A 24250-nucleotide genomic window follows, 5' to 3' on the forward strand; every position below is an offset into this window, starting at 1 on the left:
ATGACACTGGCAGTGAAGGGGTTAACCAGGGGGTGGCAGTGTAGTGTGTCCTAGGGGCGTGTTACTAACTGTTGGGGGCTGGGCTTTCTTTTAGTGAACACTGATCTCTACTCCAATCACATGGAGCAGAGATCAGCGTCACTTGTTGCTAGGCAGAACGGGGAGATGCTGTTTACAATGGCATCTCCCAGTTCAGCCATCCAGTGAGACGATCGCGGGTATGCCCGCGGCGATCAAGTCCGCGGGACCCACAACCGGACTCACAGGGGTCCCGACCGGCATGCGAGCGCACCGCTGGCAGCACGCTCGCGATGGCAGGGCGGCATTTAAGATTGGACGTACCTGTATGCCAATATGCCTGCCTGTGCCATTCTGCTGACATACATCGGCGTGCGCCGGTCAGGAAGTGGTTAATCAGCTCATCGGGATAACCCCTTTCCAAAAATTTCTGACACATCTCCTGTAATCTTTGCCTCCTCACTATCTCATTACTGACAATACGTTTAACCCTAGATAATTAGCTTCTCACAATAGATTTGAAAACATGTGGTGGGTGATAACTGTTAAACATCAAAAACTGATTTATATCTGTTGGCTTCACATATAAGTCAGACTCAATTTGACCTTGATCAATATAGATCCGGGTGTCCAAAAAGGGAATGGAATCCCCACCAATATTGATCTTAAACTGAATACCAGGGAAGCACCCATTGATCATCTCATCAAAAAGCATCAGGGATTCAATGTTACCCCGCCATATGACAAATACATCGTCTATATACCGTCACCAGGTGGCGCAATGTTGCAAGAACAATTTGTTTTCAAAAATATATTTACATTCAAGTTCGTTCATAAAAGCACAGGCATATGGCGGGGCAACATTAGAGCCCATTGCAACCCCCTAGTGTGTTGAATATGTTTTCAAAAATATATTTACATTCAAGTTCGTTCATAAAACCACAGGCATATGGCGGGGCAACATTAGAGCCCATTGCAACCCCCTAGTGTGTTGAATATGTTTTCAAAAATATATTTACATTCAAGTTCGTTCATAAAACCACAGGCATATGGAGGGGCAACATTAGAGCCCATCGCAACCCCCCGGTGTGTTGAATAAAAAACTGGTCTTTGAAGAGAAAATAATTGTTATGTAACACAATATGCAATAGGCTCTCAAACAGGGTAATCTGCACATCCGAATATAAACCACTACTTCTAATGAGCCCTATCGCTGCATTGATCCCAGCTTGATGTGGTATGGACGTGTATAGACTAGTCACGTCCCATGTTACAAGGATCTCTCCTCCCTGACATGTAGATACTTGTTTAATCTTTGATAGAAAATGTTGTGTATCTCTAATGTATGCTATCGTGTTTTTCACTAGAGGGGACAAAATTTTATCTAATAATTGTGCCGCCGGGACAAAAATAGAGTCCCTCCCCGACACAATCGGGCGTCCTGGAGGGAACCGATAATCTTTATGGATTTTCGGTAACATATACAACACCGGAATCCGAGTGTGAGATGGAAATAAAAAAAATCTAAAAGATTGCGAGAAATCAACCCATTTTTTAGGGCAGGCTGTAAGACATTCTCAAGTTGTTTCCTGATTCTCCATGTGGGGTCCGTGGCAACTTTTTTGTATACAGACCAGGTCACCCAGCTGGCGAGTCACCTCTAATTAATACATTGTAGAGTCCATAATTACCACGGAAGGGAACCGCCTTTATCAGCAGGTTTACAAACAATGTCCTCTCGTTTACTAAAGCCGCGTACACACGGGCGGACTGTATGGCCAGTCCTGGGGGGGTATCTGTTCGACCACGTCGATTGTAAGGACGTGGCCATCTATATACTTGGTTCCTCTCGTAGTCCTCAATATCACGGTCGAATTTATTCCTCTTTTTCATTTCAAGATCGGATCTATACTTGTTCACAGTTTCACCAACCAATTCTTTGCACTTGATAAACTCATCAGCTTAAACTTCAAGTGATAAGAGGAGGAGGTAACTGGCCCAAAGTTTGATATATATATATATATATATATTATATACACACACATACGTATAGAGATATATATATTTCTGAAAATTGGATTCAATTAAGATTTTTGCATTGTAAGAACGAGTCCCATCGTTTTTCATATATATATATATATATATATATATATATATATATATATATACATACATACATATAATATTTTTGGGTTTGGGTACAACTTAACTGATGCTCCCAGAGGCTGTTAGCCCTTGTACACTCGGTCAGACATTCTGACGGAAAATGTCCGATCGGACCGTGTTGTCGGATAATCCGACAGTGTGTGGGCTCCATCAGACTGTTTCCGTCTGAGTATCCGACCGACAAAGTTTTAGAGCTGGGCTATAAAATTTTCTGACAACATGATCCGATCGGACTTTGTCCGATTGTGTGTAGAGAATTCCGATCGGACAAAGTGCCACGCATGCTCAGATCAAATTACGAGACCAAAGCTATTGGCTACTAACCTGAACGTAGTCCCGTCGTAATGAAATAACGTCATCACGTTCCGAACGATCGGATTTTCCGACAACTTTGTCCGACCGTGTGTATGCAACACCAGTTTCGGACAAAATCCGTCGGACAAAATCCGACGGATTTTGTTGTCGGAATGTCCGACCCGTGTGTACAAGGGCTTACATTTGCTCTGGTCAGAAAGGGGTTAATACTCCGAATGTCGGTAACAATGTATCTTCTCGCATTGCAGGTTACGCCCTCATCTGCACGGAGTGTGTAAACTCAGATCCCTCATGCATCGGTAACAATGTAACCTGCTCTTCAAACCTTGTTTGCATTTCTGAATTTCAAACTACAGGTCCAGGTAAGCTACATGGAAAGACATTGTATGAGAATTTCTGATTTATTCTATAAAATAAAAAATAAATAAAAAATAAAATAAAAACTTGAAAAAGCTTTTTCAATCTGTTAAATCATCCAGGTGCAGCAAAAACCAAGAGGTGTGCATTCACAGATCCTTTTCTGTAGCAAGTAACTGCAGCCTGAGTAGAAAAGTCAACAGTGCTTTGAAAAAGTATTCATACCCCTTGAAATTTTCCCACATTTTGTTACAATCATCAATACTTTGTAGAACCCCCTTTCTCTGCAATTACAGCTGGAATTCTTTTTGGGCATGTCTCTACCAGCTTTGCACATCTAGAGAGGGACATTTTTGCCCATTCTTCTTTTGTGCAAAATATCTCAAGCTCTGTCAGATTGGATGGAGAGCGTCTGTGAACAGCAACTTTCAAGTCTTGCCACAGATTGTCAATGGGATTTAGGTCTGGACTGTAACTGGGCCATTCTAACACATGAATGTGCTTTGATCTAAACTATTCCATTGTAGCTCTGGCTGTATGTTTCGGGTCGTTGTCCTGCTGGAAGGTGAACCTCCGCCCCGGTCTCAAGTCTTTTGCAGACTCTGATGCCACGTACACACGACCGGACTTTCCAGCAGAAAAGGTCAGACGGAATCATTTCATCGGATATTCCGATCATGTGTGGGCTTCAGCAGATGTTTTTCTTTTTTTTTTTTTACAAAAAGTCTGATGGACCTAGAAATAGAACATGTTTTAAATCTTTCCAACGGAATCAATTCCTATCGGGAAAACCCAGGGCTGTCTTTAATATTGATTGGACCCTGGGCAAGACTTTTCTTGCTCCCCCCCCATGCAGTTTTGCTCTCCACCTGCTCTGAGACATAAAATAAATAGCAGCTAGACTCATTATCAGTTTACTGAATCAGATCAGGCAGCTATTGCGATTGGTTGCCAGAGGTTACAGTGTATCATTACCGCTCACTGACTGGTTGCTAGAGGTTACAGCACATGGTTTCTGCTTGTTGATTGGTTGCTAGAGATTACTGTGGATATGAGCTCAGGGGGGCATGATGTACATATCAATGCTGCCAGCTGTCGATATTTACATATGAATGCCATAGCTATTTACATATAAATGCTGATAATTGACATGTAAACACAGGGTCTGCAGGTGAGTCATCTGTACAAAACAATAGGGCAGAGCTGGGCAGCATTAGTAGCAGCACTTCACACTGAGATATTGGGACACAGCACATGACTAAAACTTCAAGGAGCGAGGGAATTTAAACCAGGATAGTTGGCAAGCATAAGGCAGCTGCTTTGGGCCCCACAACAATGGCAGGGCCCAGGGCAGCTGCCCCTTTTGCCCTGCCTTAAAGACGGCCCTGTTACAACCGATACAGCTAAAAGCCTTCTGGCGCTCTTCCTGGGCCTCCCGTCCCACCCAAAGACCCGAGCCACGATCTGGCGCGTCCACCACCTAGGCTGAGACCTGTACGATGCCAGATTCAGCTCCGATCGGGTCTCCGATGTGGAATCACGGAAGCGACGTCAATTCCGGACCGGTTTACTCGGCTGCCAATGGTGCTAATCTTAAAAAAAAAAAGATAGTATTCAGAAATGCCAATTTTGGCGATCTGAATACTTTTAAGTGCAAAGGAGGGATTTAGAGTGTTTTAGACCCCCCGATACCTGTCACTGCCTATTACTGGCACAAGAGATGTTTACATTCCTTGTGACAGCAATAAAAGTGATAATTATTTTTTTTTTTTTAAAAGAGACAATGTATAAAAAAAAATTTTTTTTTTAAGCACCCCCGTTACCGCGTGGTTGTGCAGCAAAGAAAACGTATACGTAAGTCGCGCTCGCAAATGTAAACGGTGTGCAAATCCCACATGTGAGGTATCACCGCGATCGTCAGAGTAAGAGCAATAATTCTAGCAAAAAAAAAAAAATCTTTTGTAACTCTAACCTGGTAACAGTTAATTTTTTTTAAAGCGTTGCCTAAGGAGATTTTTAGATACCGTAGTTTGTCGCCATTACACAAGTGTGCACAATTTCAAAACATGACATGTTGGGTATCTATTTGCTCGGCTTAACATAATCGTTCACATTATATAAAAAAAAAAATAGGACTAACTTTACAGTTTTTTTTTTTTTTTTTAATTCATGAAAGTCTTTTTTTCCCCCCAAAAAATGCGTTTAAAAAGACCGTTGCACAAATACCGTGTGACATAAAATATTGCAACGATCAACATTTAATTCTCTAAGGTCTCTGCTATATATATAATGGCGACAAACTTTTACCCTTAATCTCCATAGGCAACGTTTAAAAAATTCTACAGGTTGCATGTTTTAAGTTACAGAGGAGGTCTAGAGCTAGAATCTCGCTCTACCGATCGTGGCAATACCTCACATGTGTGGTTTGAACACCGTTTTCATATGCGGGTGCTACTCACCTATGCGTTCGCTTCTGCACACCAGCTCGTCGGGACGGTGCACGTTTAAAAAAAAAAAAATTTTTTATTATTGTTTATTTCTCCTTTTATTTTTACACTTTTATTCCTATTACAAGGAATGTAAACATCTATTGTAATAGAAAAAAAAGCATGACAGGACCTCTTAAATATGATATCTGGGGTCAAAAAGTCCTCAGATCTCATGTTTAGACTAAAATGCAAAAAAAAAAAATTGTAATTTTAAAAAATTATAAAAAAAGGAAATGGCCCTTTAAGAGCTGTGGGCGGAAGTGACGTTTTGACGTCGCTTCCGCCCAGCAACTGTATAGAGACGGGTGGGGGCCATTTTCCCCTCACTCGCCTCCATACCCGACAGGGGACAGCGCTCGATCGCCTCTGCAGCTGCCGACGGCTGCGGTAAGTGGCGGAGGGCACCGGATTACGGCAGGGGTGACCGATTTTATCTTGTATCGGACGGCCTATGGAAGACGAGGATACCGGGGTTATGGCAGCTAAAACTTCGGCGGGCTGCCCGTAAGTGGTTAAAGAAAAAATAAGAGGTCTGTGAGAGCCGACACCCTTACTGATTGGTGGATACTTATGTCATGCAATAAAATGCAAATTCATTTTTCAAAAATCATACAATGTGGTTTTCTGGATTTTGGTAAGTAGGAAAACCTGCAAAATCGTCAGTGTAACAAATACTTGTTCTCCCCACTATATATATATATATATATATATATATATATATATATATATATTTATATGTATGTGTTTGTAGCACTGACCCCCAAAGGAGCTGCTGATTTTTATTGGGCTTACTGTTACCTTCTTGAATGCTTCTCTGTCTAGGGCAAGGATATGCAATTAGCGGACCTCCAGCTGTTGCAAAACTACAAGTCCCATCATGCCTCTGCCTCTGGGTGTCATGCTTGTGGCTGTCAGAGTCTTGCTATGCTTCATGGGATTTGTAGTTCTGCAACAGCTGGAGGTCCGCTAATTGCATATCCCTGGTCTAGGGGTTTCCTGTGGTAGATGGCCCAAAGAAATGTGAAAACTGACACTCAATCTTCTTTTGGGTTATTTATTTCAAGCAGAAACAAAGTCTCTCAGTTTAGGGTAGAGGGTTAGGGGTACGTTCAGGTACTTTGGACTGCAAAAATGGAAAGTCTCTTATAGGAAAAATCCAGAGAATAGCAACCGTTTCACAGCTGGATTTTACAAACCCCGAATAGACCTCCTCTCACTAGGCCTAGTAGCCGGTAGGGTGCTAAGCAGAGGCGGCTCTCTAATTAGGCAAATTAGGAGATCGCCTAAGGCCACCCCAGTCACAGGGGCCTCGTGGTCCCCTAATTTACCTGTGATCAATCACTGATGTTGTCAAGCTCTCATCCAGGTCCGGTGGTAGCAAGTGCAGGGAGCGGGACAGTAGAGTCCTCTAGGTGGTGGCAGCGGTTGGATGACAGCACTCGGCTCCAAGGCATGCGGGCTGCATGTCCATTGGGGGACCCGCAGCTGCTCACTCGACCTCTCCGCACCTGCCTCCTTTTTTCCCATTATGGGCGTGATTGGGGCCTCATGTGTAAGTTTCGCCTAAGGCCTCACAAAACCTAGAGCCACCTCTGGTGCTAAGTAAAGTCTCTGCCACAGACTTGAGTGTAGAATACTTGAGAAAGTCTCTGCCCAATAAGGTAGGGTGCCAAGTAAAGTCTCTGCCACAGACTTCAGCATAGAATACTTGAGAAAGTCTCTTGAGCATAGACGAATTTAAAGAGCTATCATACGGTACCAGTATCTCTCAGCCGATCCGGCGATACCGTATGTTTGTAGATCCATGTAGTGTCCTTCAACTGAGCCTCCAGGCTCCTTCAGAGAAGCCAGCCTTGCACACGGCCTTCTCCTGAAGAGTCCTCCCCTGTGGTTTTTCCAGTTGCTGGGCCTCTCCCTTCAGATGAGACGGCACCGGACCACCTTTGGACCAACAGGCCCCCCAAATCCATTCAGGCCTGTCCCTGCAGTAACGCTGCCTCGGGCTAGCCAGCCCCGAGATCTGGAAACGCATGGTTCCGCACCCCAGGCCAGGAGGGCCGGGGGGGGGGGCTGGTCAGGAGGACCAGAACCAAACAGGCATAAAATATTCTCCGGAATGGAACCCCAAAGCATGTGATGTCGGTACCTTAAATACCTCCCAGAATGCACAGGAGGAGAACACTCCCACTGGGCTGGTTTCCGCAAGAAACGTGGCATTAAATACACCCAGCTAGACTGCGTTCTCACTCTTGCCGGCAGTGACAGCGACACCCGCGGTCAAGGAGAACCCAGTGCAACCCAGCTGGACTGGTACTGAAACCTTACATTTTGTAAATTAGCCCCAAAACCAAACTGCGGTCTCAGGAAAGTTAACTTTGAAAAACATATAGCGCATGCTCGTAATGTTTGGGGGCTCTAAGTCATTTTCTGGCAAAAAAATATGGATTTTAACTTGTAAGCAACAAATGTCAAAAAATAGGCTTAGGCGTGAAAGGGTTAAAGACCTTCTAAAAGTAAAAAAAAAAAAAAAAACGTTTCTTTGCATTTGTTTTTTTACAGAACCAAATCCAACGACTTTTTTTATCAGAGGTTGTGGAGAAAAGAGCATCTGTGGAAAATCCGGAGCGATTGATCTCCAAATCAGAAAACACGAATTCAGCGTCACCTGCTGTGAATCAGACTACTGCACACCGCCCGCTCCTGTTTGTATGTATACAGCTGCATTGACATCACATACCTAGAGTACAACTGGTGTAAAGTGCGTTATGTAGTTACCCCGACATCTCTTACTGGTACAGGGACATCTAGGGAAAAATGGGACTGCCATTGCTTGACTCCTAGCTGAATAGCAATACCCTACATCAGGGGCGTAACTATAGGGGTGCAGCAGTCACGACCGCAACCGGGCCCTGTGATGCAAGGGGCCCATGCAGCCCCCTCTACATATGGCCGGCAGCAGCATAGGCAGCTAGGGGTACCAGTGCACCATGCACACAGGTGGCTGGAGGTGGAGGGTGACTAGCAGAGCTCCATGCTCAACTATCGCACTGGCTGCTCATTTAGTTGTGCATTCCCCGCATGACCTGTGTCCTCAGCCGGCTCCTCAGAGTACCCTTCTCCTGCTCCATGCATTACCGCTCAGTCCGATGTCTGTTTTCCCCAGCCAGAGTGCCGCCCCCCCCCCTCCCGAGTCCGGCCCACACTGCACTGCATACTTCTCCCGGGTAAACAAATTTAAGCACACAGATGCAGTGCAGCCCTATGAGAGCTCCCCGGAGGCTTGTCTGCCATCCCCCCTCCTCCCCCGTCATACACAGATGATGAAAGGTCTTTCTGAGAGATATGCTGATTGCCCGTCCAGCACACTGGATGGAGCCCAGGCCAACATGGATGTGTGCGCGGCCTACAGCTTGGTCATGGTGAGTGAGAGGACCCCATCCCCCACACACCATTACATACCCCCTCTATCTCCCCCTGGGGACAGGGACCCCTTCTCACGTGGGGACAGGGACCCCTACCTCCCCTGGGGACAGGGACCCCTTCTCACCTGGGGGCAGTAACTTCATCTGCCCTGGAGAAAAGGACCTCATCTCTTCTGGGGACGGGGGCCCCATCCTGCCTAGGGACAGTCCCCCAATGGGGCACCTAAAAATAAAAAAAATAAAATAAAAAAAATGACTGATACCAGTGGTGGAACTACAGGGCTCATAAAGGTCATACCTGTGACCACGCCCTGGAGTTCCACCGCTGGACTCGGAGGGAAGGGCCCTGGCTGGGGTTCAGGGGAGCCCTTCATGGTTTCTTGCTTCGGGGCCCTGAAGGTTCTAGTTACGCCACTGCCCTACATATTTCTTTCATGGCATTTTTTTTTTTTAGTAAAAAGAATTTTGGAGAAAACAAGCAATAGCATCGATAATCATAAAAGCTTGGTACACAGTTCATACGTCCGAGGGGGTAGCAGATTAGCTTGCTTGTCCTCAAAGCAGCTCCTCAGCAGATAGATTAGCCTTTCTCAATCTTTTCAACACAGAGGAACCCTTGAAATAGTTCTCCGGTCTCGGGGGGAACCCCCTGCTAAAAATTTGAAATCTACAACTCATGATACATTAGTGTGATGGTCAGTGGGAAGAATGGTCCTTACACTTGTGGTCATTGGGAAGAATTACCTCCTTACAGATAGCTAAAAAGATCAATGGTGTGAGTGGGAACTTATCTGAGAGGCAGAAATTGCCCAATGCTGAAAGAACCCCTACAACCTCTGGAGGAACCCTAGTTGAGAATCACTGAGATAGAAGGATATCTGTAAGCCCTTGTACACACGATTGGAGATTCCGACGGAATGTGTCCGATCGGAGCGTTTTGTCGGATATTCCGACTGTGTGTGGTCTGCATCGGACTGTTTCCGTCGGAGAAAATTTTCCAACTTGCCGGAAATATTTTCAGACAAAATGCTCCGATCGGACATACTCCGATCATGTGTAGAGAATTCCGATCGGACAAAGTGCCACGCATGCTCAGATCAAATGCTCAGATCAAATTCCTACATCAAAGCTATTGGCCTGAACCTGAGCCTGAACGTAGTCCCGTCGTAACGAAATAACGTCATCACGTTCTGAACGATCGGATTTTCCGACAACTTCGTCCGACCGTGTGTATACAACAGTTTCGGACAAAATCCGTCGGACAAAATCCGACGGATTTGGTTGTCGGAATCTCCGACCGTGTGTACAAGGGCAAAGATAAATGACCACCAGAGGGCGCATCTAAGTGCAGCAAGTTGAGTAATTTACTGATCAAACAGCAACAAATGCACTCACAATTAGTAGAGTAAAGCTCAGTTCACACAGCATGCCGATGCGGCTCACAGCAGGGGGTCTGATGCATCCTGGTTCACCGTTTCAGGTCCAATTTTAGCCCGACTTTTAGGCTGAATTTCGGACCTGAAACGCACCAAAAGACGCACAAGGCTCCGCATCAGAGATGACCTGTTTCCCCGAAAATAAGACCTAGCAGTGCTTGTCGGTGATGGCTGCAATATAAGCCCTACCCCCCAAATAAGCCCTACCCTGTTTCCCTGAAAATAAGACCTACAAGGACTTTAACTAGGGCTTATTTGGGGGGTAGGGCTTATATTGCAGCCATCACCGACAATCTGCTGCAATATAAGCAGGGTAAGTGAACCAGCTCCATAGAGAGCCAGTCACAATCTCCTGCTATTGTAATTTGGATGCGGAGAATCCCTCATCCAATTCTCAATGGTGTGAACCGTGCCTAAAGGAAGGGATATCATAAAAGCAGACGTAAGTCACCTCAGGGACCCAAGTCAAGCAGCGGCAATTAGGGATGAGCTTCGAGTTCGAGTCGAACATTGCCTGTTTGCCTGTTCAGCAAACAGTGAACAATTTGGGGTGTTCGTGGCAAATTCGAAAAGCCAGAACACCCTGTACAAGTCTATGGGAGAACTCTAAAGTGCTAATTTTAAAGGCTAATATGCAAGTTACTGTCCTAAAAAGTGTTTGGGGACCCGGGTCCTGCCCCAGGGGACATGCATCAATGCAAACAATTTTAAAAACTGCAGTTTTTTCAGGAGCAGTGATTTTAATAATGATTAAAGTGAAACAATAAAAGTGTAATATTCCTTTAAATTTCGTACCTGGGGGGTGTCTATAGTATGCCTGTGAAGGGGCGCATGTTTCTGGTGCTTAGAACTGTCGCTGCACAAAGTGTCATTTCTGCAGGAAAAAAAGTCTTTTAAAATCACTTGCGGCTATAATGAATTCTCGGCTCCCGTAATACAGAGAACACTCAATGAGTGTTCTCTGTATTACGGGAGCTGACAATTCATTCGGAAACCTGCGTTACATCAGAGGGGGGCGGTGTCACCCTCCCATTGCTTTCAATGGGTCTGCCTTCTCGCAGCTAGTCACAAGGAACCCCGCTGGAGTTCTTGAAGGTAATCCTGGCCAAGGTGCACTCGCCAATGTTAATGCACCCTAAAAGGAATTTTGTTTCAGGACTTGCATGCCCTATAAGAGGAGTTACTTTTCAGTGTAATACCCTTCCCCCTCCTTTTATGGGAATTACATTTGGACGTTTCGGAGGTCTGATGCTGGGTTCCCAAATAAACACTGAGGCCGCGTACACACGGGCGGACTGTTCGCCCAACTTAGTTTGTCAAACAATCCGACAAACAGTCCGCTCAAAATTTGCATGAGCGGACTTGACCACACACGATGAACGAACAGTCCGCTGAAAGCGTGCGCGATGACGTGAACGGCACGTACGACGGGACTAGAAAAACGACGTCCTATACACTGCAATGCAACCTTCGGCGTGTAAATCCTTTCTGAGCATGCGCGGAACTTAGTTTGATGAACAAGCCTACACACGAGCGGACTGTCCGCTCAAACCAAGTTTCAGCGGACTGTCTTATGGGAATTCCGAAAAACTTTGTTCGTCAGACTGTCCGCTGAAACTGTCCGCTGAAGCCCACACACGAGCGGACTGTCCGCTGAAACACTGTTCAGCGGACAAAGTTGGGCGAACAGTCCGCCCGTGTGTACGCGGCCTGAGATGAATTGTGATATATATTTTTTTGTACTTACCCTAAGGCCGCGTACACACGGGCGGACTGTTCGCCCAACCTTGTCCGCTGAACAGTGTTTGGGCGGACAGTCCGCTCGTGTGTGGGCTTTCAGCGGACAGTTTCAGCGGACAGTTGGACGAACAAGGTTTTTCGGAAATTCCGAAAAACTGTCCGCTGAAACCTTGTTTCAGCGAACAGTCCGCCCGTGTGTAGGCTTGTTCGACAGACTAAGTTTGGCGCATGCTCAGAAAGGATTTACACGCCGAAAGTTATAATGCAGTGTATAGGACGTCGTATTTTTCGTCCCGTCGTACGTGCCGTTCACGTCATCGCGCACGGTTTCAGCGGACTGTTCGTTCGTCGTGTGTGGCCATGTCCGTCCATGCTAATTTTGAGCGGACTGTTTGCCGAAACTGTTGGACGGACAAAGTTGGGCGAACAGTCCGCCCGTGTGTACGCGGCCTTAGACATTTTCTCCAGTAGTTCATTGGGGGACACCGAACCCACCCATTGTTTTTGTGTTTTTCTCAGGTTTGCAATTAAGTCATAGTTAAAAAGATTCTTTCTGAAGGGTACATGCTCTACTGCTACTGCTTGCTATGTTTGCTTTACGTGAGTTACATAGTCAGGTTGAAAAAAGACATAAGAGAGGGGGGATTTCTATTATCTATCGGCTCCTGCTAGACTCTAATGTCAAATTGCCTTATATGCAAGCATGGCACTCGAATCTGACCTCTGAGCCCTTGTACACACGGTCAGACATTGCGACAACCAAATCCGTCGGATTTTGTCTGACGGATTTTGTCCGAAACTGGTGTTGCATACACACGGTCGGACAAAGTTGTCAGAAAACCCGATCGTTCAGAAGGTGTTGACGTTATTTCGTTACGACGGGACTACGTTCAGGCTAGTAGCCAATAGCGTTGGTCTAGGAATTTGATCTGAGCATGCGTGGCACGTTGTCCGATCGGAATTCTCTACAAACAATCGGACAAAGTCCGATCAGATCATGTTGTGGGAAAATTTTATATCCAGCTCTAAAACTTTGTCGGTCGGATAGTCCGACGGAAACAGTCCGATGGAGCCCACACACGGTCGGATTATCCGACAACGCGGTCCAATCGGACATTTTCAGTCGGAATGTCTGACCGTGTGTACAAGGGCTGAGAGAGCATTGGAACTATAGCAGGCTTCCTTCTACTCTGCCTTTAAAGGATTTTAAGTGTCTCTTTGGTGGAAGCGAGCATTGATGTCATCACTAGGTGGTACATGGTTCGCATCGCATCGCAAGGCCTTTTCCGACCTCATCACCATTGTGTTTTAGGGGATGCCAATCCTTAGGTTCTATGCTAGATGTTTGATGGGAATGCCCTAAACTCAGGGGCTTCTTGAATAAGGTTTTCAAGATAATACAGAGGGTGGCTAAAACTCCGGTGCCACAACTGCCTCATATAGCTCTTCGTAATGAAAGGGTTCCGGACATTCTCGTTCCACACAACGGTTGATTCATGTTATCCTCTCAGCCACCAAACTTGCCATCACTTGCTCTTGGAAGTGCCCCTTTGTGCACATTGTGATGTTCAGGAGTTAGATCCCCTGGATTATGCTCAATGAGCACCTGCCAAGCAAGTTTAATGATTCTGTGCCTCGATTCAGGAAGATATGGAAGCCATGGGCCAACTATGTCAATATTGACCTGTAGGTTTCCACTGTTTCTTTTTCCAGGCACTATTCTTAACTCCTCTTGGTTTGCATGGATCTGGCAGGCACTGTCACTGGATTTCCATTGTTTCCTCTCTTCTCTCCCTTTCTTTTTTCTCATTTTCAGTCTTTCCTTCTCTTTGGGGTCCAAGGTCTAGGCTCCTGACTAGGCCCCTCTTTTCACCCATTATTTTCCTTACTTCTTCACCCCCCTTCCTTCCTTTTTGTCTGATGGTCCAGATATTTTTAGGCTTGATACCCTAGGGAAGGGGCATGTCCCCAACTTAAATGCCTGTTCAGCCCTAGGTCACATGTGGGGAATAGCCTGATCCCTACTTCTTTCTTTACTGTGGGTCACACTGAGTATTGTGGGATGTGTTACATTTAGTCACTCATAAAATGTCTGCACCCCAGCTGTTTATTACATGACATTTGTGATAACTATGGTATTATATATTCTTGGCATTTGGATTTAAGCGGGAGTCCGCCGTTTTTTTTTTTTTTTAAAAGCCAGCAGCTACAAATACTGCAGCTGCTGACTTTTAAAATAAGGACACTTACCCGCCCAGCGCGCCCGCGATGTCGGCACCCGAAGCCGATCTCTCGGTCGTCTCTCGGGTGCTGCCGCCGCCATCTTGGGTATGGGAATCAGGAAGTGGAGCCTTTCGGCTTCATTTCCCGGTTCCCTACTGCGCATGCGCGAGTCGCACTGCGCAATAAGGATGGTCCCCGCTGTCTCTGGGATCCGTGTGTTTCCCAGCAGGCAGCGGGGGACCTTCGGAAAGGGGCGTGGATTTTGCAGAAAGGGGCGTAGCTTCTGCAGAATCTACGCCGGAAGTGGGTGCAGATACCTGTACTGTACAGGTACCTGCACCCCCCTCCCCCCTGAAAGGTGCCAATTGTGGCGCCGGAGGGGGGGAGGGTTCCAATGAGCGGAAGGTCCACTTTAGGGTGGACCTCCGCTTTAAGGGCTTGACCCTCTGCGATCTTTATATAGTGAATACTTTATTATTTTCTTTAATAATAAAAATATTGAAAGAAAAAAAGACACAAGTCCATCTTGTGCAACCAACCAGTTTTTAACAGGCCACTTGCATACCTCCCAACTTTTTGGGATGGGAACGGGGGACACCTCTTAGCAAAAGTATATATGCACAGGCCCCACACCCTGCCACACCCTCTTAAAGGAGAATTACACCAATAAAACAATAGCTAAACCCACAAGTGTTTTTTTTTTAACCACTACTATTCCTTGATACTGGCTTCAAAATGTATAAATGCAGCCATTTACAAATTGAATGAAAGGGAAAACACTGGGAAACACTTTTTAAAAGATAAATATTGCATTACATATAAGGTTGCCACCTGTCCAGGATTCACCTGGACAGTTCGGGTTTGGAACCATGCGTCCAGGTTTCAGACTGCCTGAAACCCGGACACATTAATCAGACTGGACTATGGCTTCCCAGCTGGGTTTCTGGCTGCAGTTGTCTAAGCTGAGAGTGACTTTTACATTCTTTCACGCTGCCCAAAGCCAGCACCAACAACCCCCCCCAAACACACATACAGATGGAAGAGGAGAGAGAGCTCGATCTGCACCTCCCCCCCCCCCCCACCCCCTACCCCTCTGTGTCTGCCCACACTCCAATCATGGGCACTGTACTTCAGAAAAGGAAAATGGGGACTGGAAATTTGAAGTTCAGCAGTCTCAGATACATCTGGATGAGAGGTGCTGATTGCCAAGGGGTGAGTGAGCTCACCATCCATTCCAGTCTGTGACTGAAGTCTCCCCCTTCTCTCTCCTGCCTCTGAGAGAGTACACTAAGGTATATCAGGGTTCTCAGAGCACCCTTTACATCAGATTTCCCCTTTAAACCAGAGGCCACAGTGTTTCCTCTCCATACATCAGAGTTCTCAGTGTTCCTCCTTAAATCCGGGTTCCCCGAGGATCCCTTATGTCAGAGTCCTCAGAGTTCTCCCTTACATCAGAGTCCCCCCTTACAGTGAAAAGGAACTCTACGAGTTCAGATGTAAAAGGGGAACTCTGCAGACTCTGATGTAAAGGGGGCTCTTGTTATTAATTTCATATGATTAGAAATGTTATTTAATAACAATATATATATATATATAGTTTATAATATAAAAAAATAATAATTGCTGAGCGCCGCTAAAGTGTTCGGGTTTGACTTGAAGAAAAGGTGGCGACCCTAATTACATATACAATTATATAGATCAGACCAAAATGAAGGTCAAGTGAGGAGGAAAGAGGGACATTGTTCCAAATCAGGGACAGTCCCTCGAAATCCGGGACAGTTGGGAGCTATGCCACTTGTAGTCTCCAGGGGAAGTCTTTGTGACAGGGTGACAACGCGGTGCAAAATTGGGAAACAAAGTGTTGTCCCCCTATATCAGGAAGGGCCTGTACAAAGGCCTTCATGGCAATGAAGATAAGTTTACTGAGAACAGCAGTTTCAAAATCATTGAAAGTAACTTTTGAAATGACATTAAAGTGATTGTAAAGGCTCTTTTTTTTTCATACTTACCTCCACTGCAGCTTGTTTTGCACAGAGTGGCCCCGATCCTCGAATTCCAGGGTCCCCCAGAGGCTCTCGCGACTCCTCCCTACATCAGATAACCCCCTAGGAGAGGCGTTCTCCCGGGGGGGTTACCTTGCGGGCATTGCGTCCATAGACACAAATTCTGGACTCGGCCCCTGACGCCCACATCATTGTATTTGATCGACAGCAGCAGGAGCCAATGGCTGCGCTGCTATCGATCTATCCAATCAAGAGCCGGGACTCCGTGCAGAGAGGGACAGTGCGTCCCTGCCGAGTGAATTCCAGGGTAAGTAAAATAGGGGGGGGGGGGGGGGCTGGGGAGCCAGTGACTGCCAAACGTTTTTTCACCTTAATGCAAAGGATGCCGTTAGGTGAAAAAACACAAGAGTTTACAACCCTATTTTAACATATAAAAAGATTATATATGAGATTTCAGGGATTGGGTTTTATTTATTCTTTTAATGTTTTTTCTTTTTCTTCCATTCTAGTGCCATCTTTGCATTACAATAAGAACGGTAAAACCTGCCCATACTGTGACCTCAATATGGGCTTGGACTGTATAGCCACTAAGAACGTGCCTTGCACAGGGGATGAGGATAAGTGCGCATTATTCATCATAGAAATGTCAGGTAAAAATAAATTAAAAGTTTTCCAATTTTTTAAGGCAGTAAATATGAAGTATTACATATGGATTTTTAATACTTACATTTGCAACCATCAGGATAAACTGTGTTCATTTTCCATGTCTTTGCCGGTCTATTCTTAGCTGCTGTGCTGAAAATTGTCATCTTTTACAGAGCTCAGTAGTTCAATCTCAAATTACACACAGAAAGTTGAACAGATCCGAGGAGTGGCTCAGTTAATCAGGCCTATTTTCTAAAGATCGAGAACCTGTCTTATCTTGTGTTTTTTTGCTTTCTTTCCAGATGTGAGTTTAGGTTGTACCACCTCTCTATCTGTTTTTCATTCGTTCTTTCTCTTTCCTTTAGCATTTGTTCCCTCTTTCTCTCTCAGGCATTCCTTTCTCTCTGTATATCTTTTATTTTTCTCCTCTCTCCCTCTTCCTGTCTCCCTCCCTTATTTTTTTTCGTTCCCCTGACTTTACATTTGTTTCCTTTTCTCCCTCTCTCTCTCCTCCCCCTTTGTCCCCTCCCACTCCCCACCTCCCATTTTCTCTGTCTCTGTCTCCCTCCTCCCCTTTGTCCCCTCCCTCTCTCCACCTCCCATTTTCTCCCTCTCTCCCTCCTCCCCTTTGTCCCCTCCCTCTCTCCACCTCCCATTTTCTCTGTCTCCCTTTTTTCTCCTCCCACCACCATTACCCCTTTCTCCCCTTCTCCCACCTTCTTTCAATCCCCTCTTTCTCTCTCTCTCCATCTCCTCCTCCCACTGTTTATTTCCCTTTCTTTTTCTCTCGTCTCCCTAACCCTACTCTTCTCTCTTTCTCCTTTGACCCCCTTTCCCTTTCTTCCCTTCTCTTCCCCTTTTCTCCCTATGCCCTCCTCTCTCCCTATTCTGTCTCTTCTTCTTCCATCTCTTTTCTATCTCTTCTCCTCCTCCACTCTGTGTGCCCCCCTTTCTTTTTCTCTCCTCCCCTCTGTTTTGCTCTATATTCCCTAACCCTTTCCCTCTCCTTCTCCATTTTCTTTATCCCCCTCTTTCTCCTTCTTACTATCCTCTCTCCCTTTCTTCTTCTCCCCTTCCCTTTCTCTTGTGGGCCTCTTCTGGGGGGTTATGACAAATGACCCTCCCCAAACAGGACATTGTGTTAAACCTGTAGGTAAAAAAGGGAACAAGAACCTTCGCTAATTGGAAGTGCACATTTAGCTGGGTGTATATATAGTTATTCATGGAGATATCTCCAGATAATGTTGCAGCAAAGTACAGTTGCTGGGGCCCATAAGGATAATCATGATGTGGCAAGAACAAGAACAGAAATGATGAGGAGATCTTCCAACCATTCTCCAACCAGCCTGGAATACAGCTTCTCAAAAACAGAAACCATGATTTAATGCTGTAACTCAGAATCAGCCTATCTACTCTTATGCCGCGTACACACGATCAGACTATCCGGCGGACTTAGTCTGGCGGACAAACCGCCGGAAAGTCCGCCGGACTTTCCAAACGAGCGGACAGGCCCACACACAACCAGACTTTTCCGGCGGACTAGGTCCGCTGTACGGGAGTCCGCTGTACTTTTGAAATGAACGGACTTGCCCACATACGGAGGAAAGTCTGTTCATTTTGAACGAGGCACCATGTAGACGGGACTAGCGCTGGAGGTCAATGTCGCCGCCTCCATGGTGTGTCAATCTCGCCCATGGAGGCGGCGACATTGACCTCCTTCACTAGTCCCGTCTACCTGGAGCCACGTTCAAAATGAACGGACAATTTTTGAGTCAAAACTACTTTCTAAGTCCGCCGGACTTTTGGGAAAAAAAAGTCAGCCGGAGCCCACACACGGGCGATTGTCTGCCAGATAGTCTGATCGTGTGTACGCAGCATAAGTCTCTATTAGCTTCTAATCTGCCATGGAACTGGACCTCTAAGGGCCTTCAGATGCCTAACCTGGCTCTTCAATGAGCAGGATCACCTCCTAATATACAGCAAGGTGACCACTGGTATAGTGCATGTGAGATGGCAACAAAAGGATATATACTGTATATATACACTGTATTGACAAAAGTATTGGGGCACTCCTCCAAATAATTGGATTCATGTGTTCCAATCACCTCCATGGCCACAGGTGTATAAAATCAAGCACCTAGGCATGCAGACTGCTTCTACAAACATTTGTGAAAGAATGGGTCGCTTTCAGGAGCTCAGTGAATACCAGTGTGGTACGGTGATAGGTTGCCACCTGTGCAATAAGTCCGTCCGTGACATTTCCTTACTACTAAATATTCCATGGACAACGTGTTCTCTGGAGTGACGAATCACGCTTCTCAATCAGATGAACATGTCTGGATTTTGCGGTTGCCCGGTTCACCCCTTCTGATCGGCTCTCACTGTCAGCGTGAACCGAGGAGAGCCGTTTACCGGCACTTCCTGGTTCACGTGATAATCAGCTGTGATTAGTCACAGCTGATCATGTGATAAGAAATGTCTGTCAGAGGCTTCATACCACGATCGGAGTTGCGGTGTGTCAGACTGACACACAGCGCCTCCGATCACCACGCTGCGTGCTCCCGAGGCTCTGTTATCCTGATCACATCATATGACGTCCAATCAGGATAACACACACACCACTTTGCCACTGTCATTCTGCTATATGGCGGCGGCGGCAAGTGGTTAAACTATTAACATAGGGACATTTGCCTAATAACTAGGGATGAGCCGAACACCCCCCCGGTTCAGTTCGCACCAGATCCTGCGAACGGACCAAAAGTTTGCGCGAACTTTAGAACCCCGTTAAAGTCTATGGGACTCAAACATTCTAAATCAAAAGTGCTAATTTTAAAGGCTAATATGCAAGTTTTTGTCCTAAAAAGTGTTTAGGGACCCGGGTCCTGCCCCAGCTTGCTCCCTGATTGTGGCTTGCATGTGGATTTTGTGAACACAAGTGGATTTTTTGAACTAAAGTGGAGAGTTAACAACCAGGAGTTGTGCTTTGACTGCTTCTGCTTGACTGCTTCTGCTTGCAAGTGTTGTTTTTGGGGGTGTTTTATTTTCTCCCCTCCTTTATTTGATACATTTGCTAGCAGTTTCAAAAGACCTTTTTTCTGACACTTTTTAAACAGCATTTTTTTTTTCTCCTCTTTCTTCCTGCCAAATTAGGGGAGGGGTTCATTGTTCACAGGTGTATAAAGGTAGTTATACAAACTCCCCCTTGAGCTTGCTCCCTGATTGTGGCTTGCATGTGGATTTTTTGAACTAAAGTGGAGAGTTAACAACCAGGAGTTGAAAACAGGAGTTAAGACAGGAGTCTCTAACCTCTATCCTACTTCCATCCTCCCTTCCATTTTAAAGATCCCACTGCAAGGGGCAACCAGACAGCTTTCCAGAAACGTCAGGCTGACAGCAAGCCAGATTCACCGGAACCAGAGTGTTTAAAGGGGACAACCGCAGCCAGGTAAGCTTGCACCTCCACTCGCCCCCCCCCCCAGGGACTCCGTCCGACCGCCTACGGGGGTCAGGAAGGAATTTTTGCCCCACTGGTGCATTTGGCTGCTACTGTCAGGGGGTTTTTCGCCTTCCTCTGGAACAACCATAGGTTAGCATACCCCTACCTCCGGCCTCCTTTCCATTTTTTACGCTATCCTAGGACGACTATTCCAGATCACAGCCAGACTTCTTTTCTAAGTGGAGACCTCCACCTTAAGTAAAGGCAGCTGGAACAGCCAGCAACGGAATACAACAACTCCTTCCGCATCCATATAGGCATCCCCTGATCAACTTGCGCGCTAATAGCCTCAAGCACGGCGGCAAGTCTGATACCTAGCCCCACCTCAGGATCAATACCCTGATCAGGATCATCATCTTAGGCCCATAGTACCATCAACAGCATCCACAAACCATGTGCTACTTCAAATACTCAGCTGAAGTTCTGCACAGACTAAGGAACATCAACACCACATTGCCATCTTCCATACAAAAAATACTTCAAAGAGAACAACTATTAAAAACCGGACGACAACCAGCTCCCAACCACAGGAAGACATCTACTCGACCACTACAATTAGATTGCGCCTTGATTAACGCCAGGTCTGCAGTCAAACATAGACTGGAAGTACACGACTTCATCATCGAGAACAATGTAGACTGCCTCTTCATCACCGAAAGCTGGTTAACCTCTGACTGCAACACCATCCTCACCGAATTGGTGCCGGAAAACTACAGGATCATAACCGAACACCGGATAGGGAAAAAAGGAGGAGGCCTAGCAGTGATCTTTAAAGGTCACCTGGATCTCACTAAACCATCATCTCAGAACCCAGTGTCTTTTATGGAAACCCTGACGCTACATTTTCAACCAACACCCCATGACACCACTCATATTCTACTGTGCTACAGACCACCGGGACCAAAGTCCAATCTTCTTTCACCCCTCACGGAATCCTTTGCAATGCACACCCTAAAATTCAAAAATTTCCTGGCACTCGGAGATTTCAACCTTTGGGCAAACGAGCCTAAAGACCCCATCGCGACTGCCTGCATCAATCAACTAGAAGAACTGGGTCTACAGCAACTGATAAAGACTCCCACGCATGGGTCAGGACACACCCTGGACCTCATTTTCAAACAGAACATCGACGTCAAGATACTCGACAACATAACTCTGCCATGGACCGATCACCACGCCATCAAATTCAAAATCACTACCAACATCACCAACGCAAAACGGAAACCTGTAACAACGCACTGGACCAGATCGCATAAAAAACTGTACTCCGAAGCCTTCAAAACCACTCTGTCCAAAAAAATATCTACAATAACCTTAAACCACTCTACGGAGGAAACACTCAACTCCCTGAACAAGGCATTACTGCAATCAGCAGACTCGGTAGCACCAAAACGCAGGGCTCTCATCAGGAAGAAAAATGCTGGATGGTTCAATAGCTCCCTCTCCGTACTAAAGCAAGAACGCAGAAGAGCGGAAAGAACATGGAGAAGAAATCCCACCGAGGAAAACCTATTTAACTACAAAGGTCTGACAGAGAATTATCGGAAAGCAATCTTCAAAGCCAAAAAGGACCACTTCTCATATACAATCTCAACGGCCGCAAACCAACCACGGGAACTGTTTAAACTGGTTAATCAATCAATGAATCCGGTGTGCCTAGAACCCCCAGAAAGCGAATCCCAGGATTACTGTGACAAACTGTCTGATTTTTTCATCGATAAAGTCAAAACCATCAGGGAAACAATTTGTCAGAAGAAAACATCCAACCTCAGCCAGCAAATACATAAAGAGGATGTCTGCACCAACATACCGCAACCGCCCAAATTTTCACTATCCCCAATTACCGTAGACACCGCAAAAAATATCATTAATAAACTGCGTGACAGTACCTCACCTATTGACATCATCCCCACAAAACTACTGAAAGAATGCTCCGACATCATGGCTCCAACCATAACCCACCTCATAAACCGATCATTCCACGAAGGGATTGTTCCCAGCATCCTCAAACAAGGCATCGTCAAACCTCTACTCAAGAAACCAAACCTGGACCCTCAGGATCCAAACAACCGTAGGCCGATTACAAGCCTCAACACCATTTCTAAGATCATGGAGAAAGCCGTAGTACATCAGCTACAACTTCACCTGGATACTCACAAACTCCTGGACCCGCTGCAATCAGGCTTCCGCCCGGGTCATGGAAAAGAAACAGCTCTCCTCAAGATTTGGGATGACGCCCTCGAAGCAGCAGATGACGGAGAGCCGTGTCTCCTCGTACTGCTAGACCTAAGTGCAGCGTTTGATACAGTAGATCACAATACTCTACTCGTCCGCCTCACAGAAGTAGCCGGAGTCCAAGACATAGATCTCCATTGGTTCGCGTCCTTCCTAGGAAATCGGTCACAGACAGTGAAACTAGGAAAATTCCTCTCCAAAACTCGGGCAGTCACCTGCGGAGTCCCTCAAGGCTCTCCGTTGTCACCCATTCTCTTCAACATTTACATTCGCCCACTCCTTCAAATCATCAGATGCTCAGATCTCTGCTTCCACTCTTACGCTGACGACACGCAACTTTATTTCCGGATCAATGGAAAAAAAGATCACCAACAACAACTTGAAAACTGCCTCAAATCAATAGAGGACTGGATGACCACCAACTCCCTCCAACTGAACCAATCAAAGACAGAGCTTCTTATCTTACACCAAAATCATAAGCCCCCAACCAAAACCTCCTGGTCTCCACCAACCGTCTTTGGGCAGACTATCTCCCCAAAGACCAAAGCCAAGAGTCTCGGGGTTATTTTAGACGCACAAATGTCAATGGATGCGCAAATAGGATCTGTAGTCAGTGGATCTCACCATCTGCTGCGCATGCTTCGCAGACTCATCCCTTTTATCCCAAAGAATGACAAAGCAGTGGTAGTTGGAACAATCATTAATTCACGACTGGACTACGCAAACTCGCTTTACATAGGATTACCACAATATCAACTTGCGCGATTACAACTGATCCAAAACACGGCGGCAAGGCTGATAACAGGAAAAAAACCCTGGGAATCCATTTCTCCTTCACTGAGGAGCTTACATTGGCTAACCGTAAAAAATCGGATCACGTTCAAGACCCTTTGCCTCACCCACAAATGCGTGCATAGAGAAGCTCCGCAATACCTAATGGAGAAAATAAATCATTACACACCAAACCGCAGTCTTCAATCAGCCAACAAAAACCTCCTCCTCGTGCCCAAAGCCCGGTATAAATCCAAGGGGGATCGGAGATTCGCTGTCCAAGGGCCTCGGCTATGGAATGCTCTACCAATCAACATCCGCCTGGAAGAAAATCACCTGGCTTTTAGGAAAAAACTCAAGACTTTCCTCTTTTAGCAGATGATCAAAGCTCGCCACAGCGCCTAGAGGCGATTCAGTTCGCATTGTGCGCTATATAAGTATTTCATTCATTCATTCATGTATCAATGCAAAAAAAAGTTTTAAAAACTGATGTTTTTTTTGGGAGCACTGATTTTAATGATGCTTAAAGTGAAAAAAAAAAAAGAAGTGAAATATTCCTTTAAATATGGTACCTGGGAGGTGTGTATAGTATGCCTGTAAAGTGACGCATGTTTCCCGTGTTTAGAACAGTCCCTGCACAAAATTAAATTTTTAAAGGAATAAAAGTCATTTAAAACTGCTTGCGGCAATATGGTTGAAAATCAGTGAGACAAACGGCATGGGTAACCCCCCCCCCCCCCCCAGTCCATTACCAGGCCATTTGGGTCTTGTATGGATATTAAGGGGAACCCTGCATCCAAATAAAAAAAAAGAAAGGTGTGGGACCCCCAGGCCCTATATACTCTGAACAGCAGTATACAGGCGGTGCAAACAAGACAGGGACTGTCTAGGTTTGTTGTGTTAAGTAGAATCTGTTTGTAATTTTGAACTGGTA

At 45.9% G+C, this 24250-nt stretch overlaps 1 protein-coding gene across 1 annotated transcript in view; it reads left to right on the forward strand.

The window, feature by feature from the left end:
* LOC143933567 (uncharacterized) overlaps nucleotides 1-24250 on the forward strand; it is a 34099-nt gene that overhangs the window by 2860 nt on the left and 6989 nt on the right. Inside the window, exons 2-4 of the mRNA XM_077456510.1 lie at nucleotides 2748-2861; nucleotides 7905-8051; nucleotides 16679-16819. Of these exons, the coding sequence (XP_077312636.1) occupies nucleotides 2748-2861; nucleotides 7905-8051; nucleotides 16679-16819 (402 nt within the window). The remainder of the gene's footprint in view (nucleotides 1-2747; nucleotides 2862-7904; nucleotides 8052-16678; nucleotides 16820-24250) is intronic.

Source organism: Lithobates pipiens, unplaced genomic scaffold (genome assembly GCF_037356315.1).
Source record: "Lithobates pipiens isolate NorthernLeopardFrog02 unplaced genomic scaffold, aLitPip1_a1.2 Scaffold_27, whole genome shotgun sequence".
NCBI classification, from domain to species: domain Eukaryota; kingdom Metazoa; phylum Chordata; class Amphibia; order Anura; family Ranidae; genus Lithobates; species Lithobates pipiens.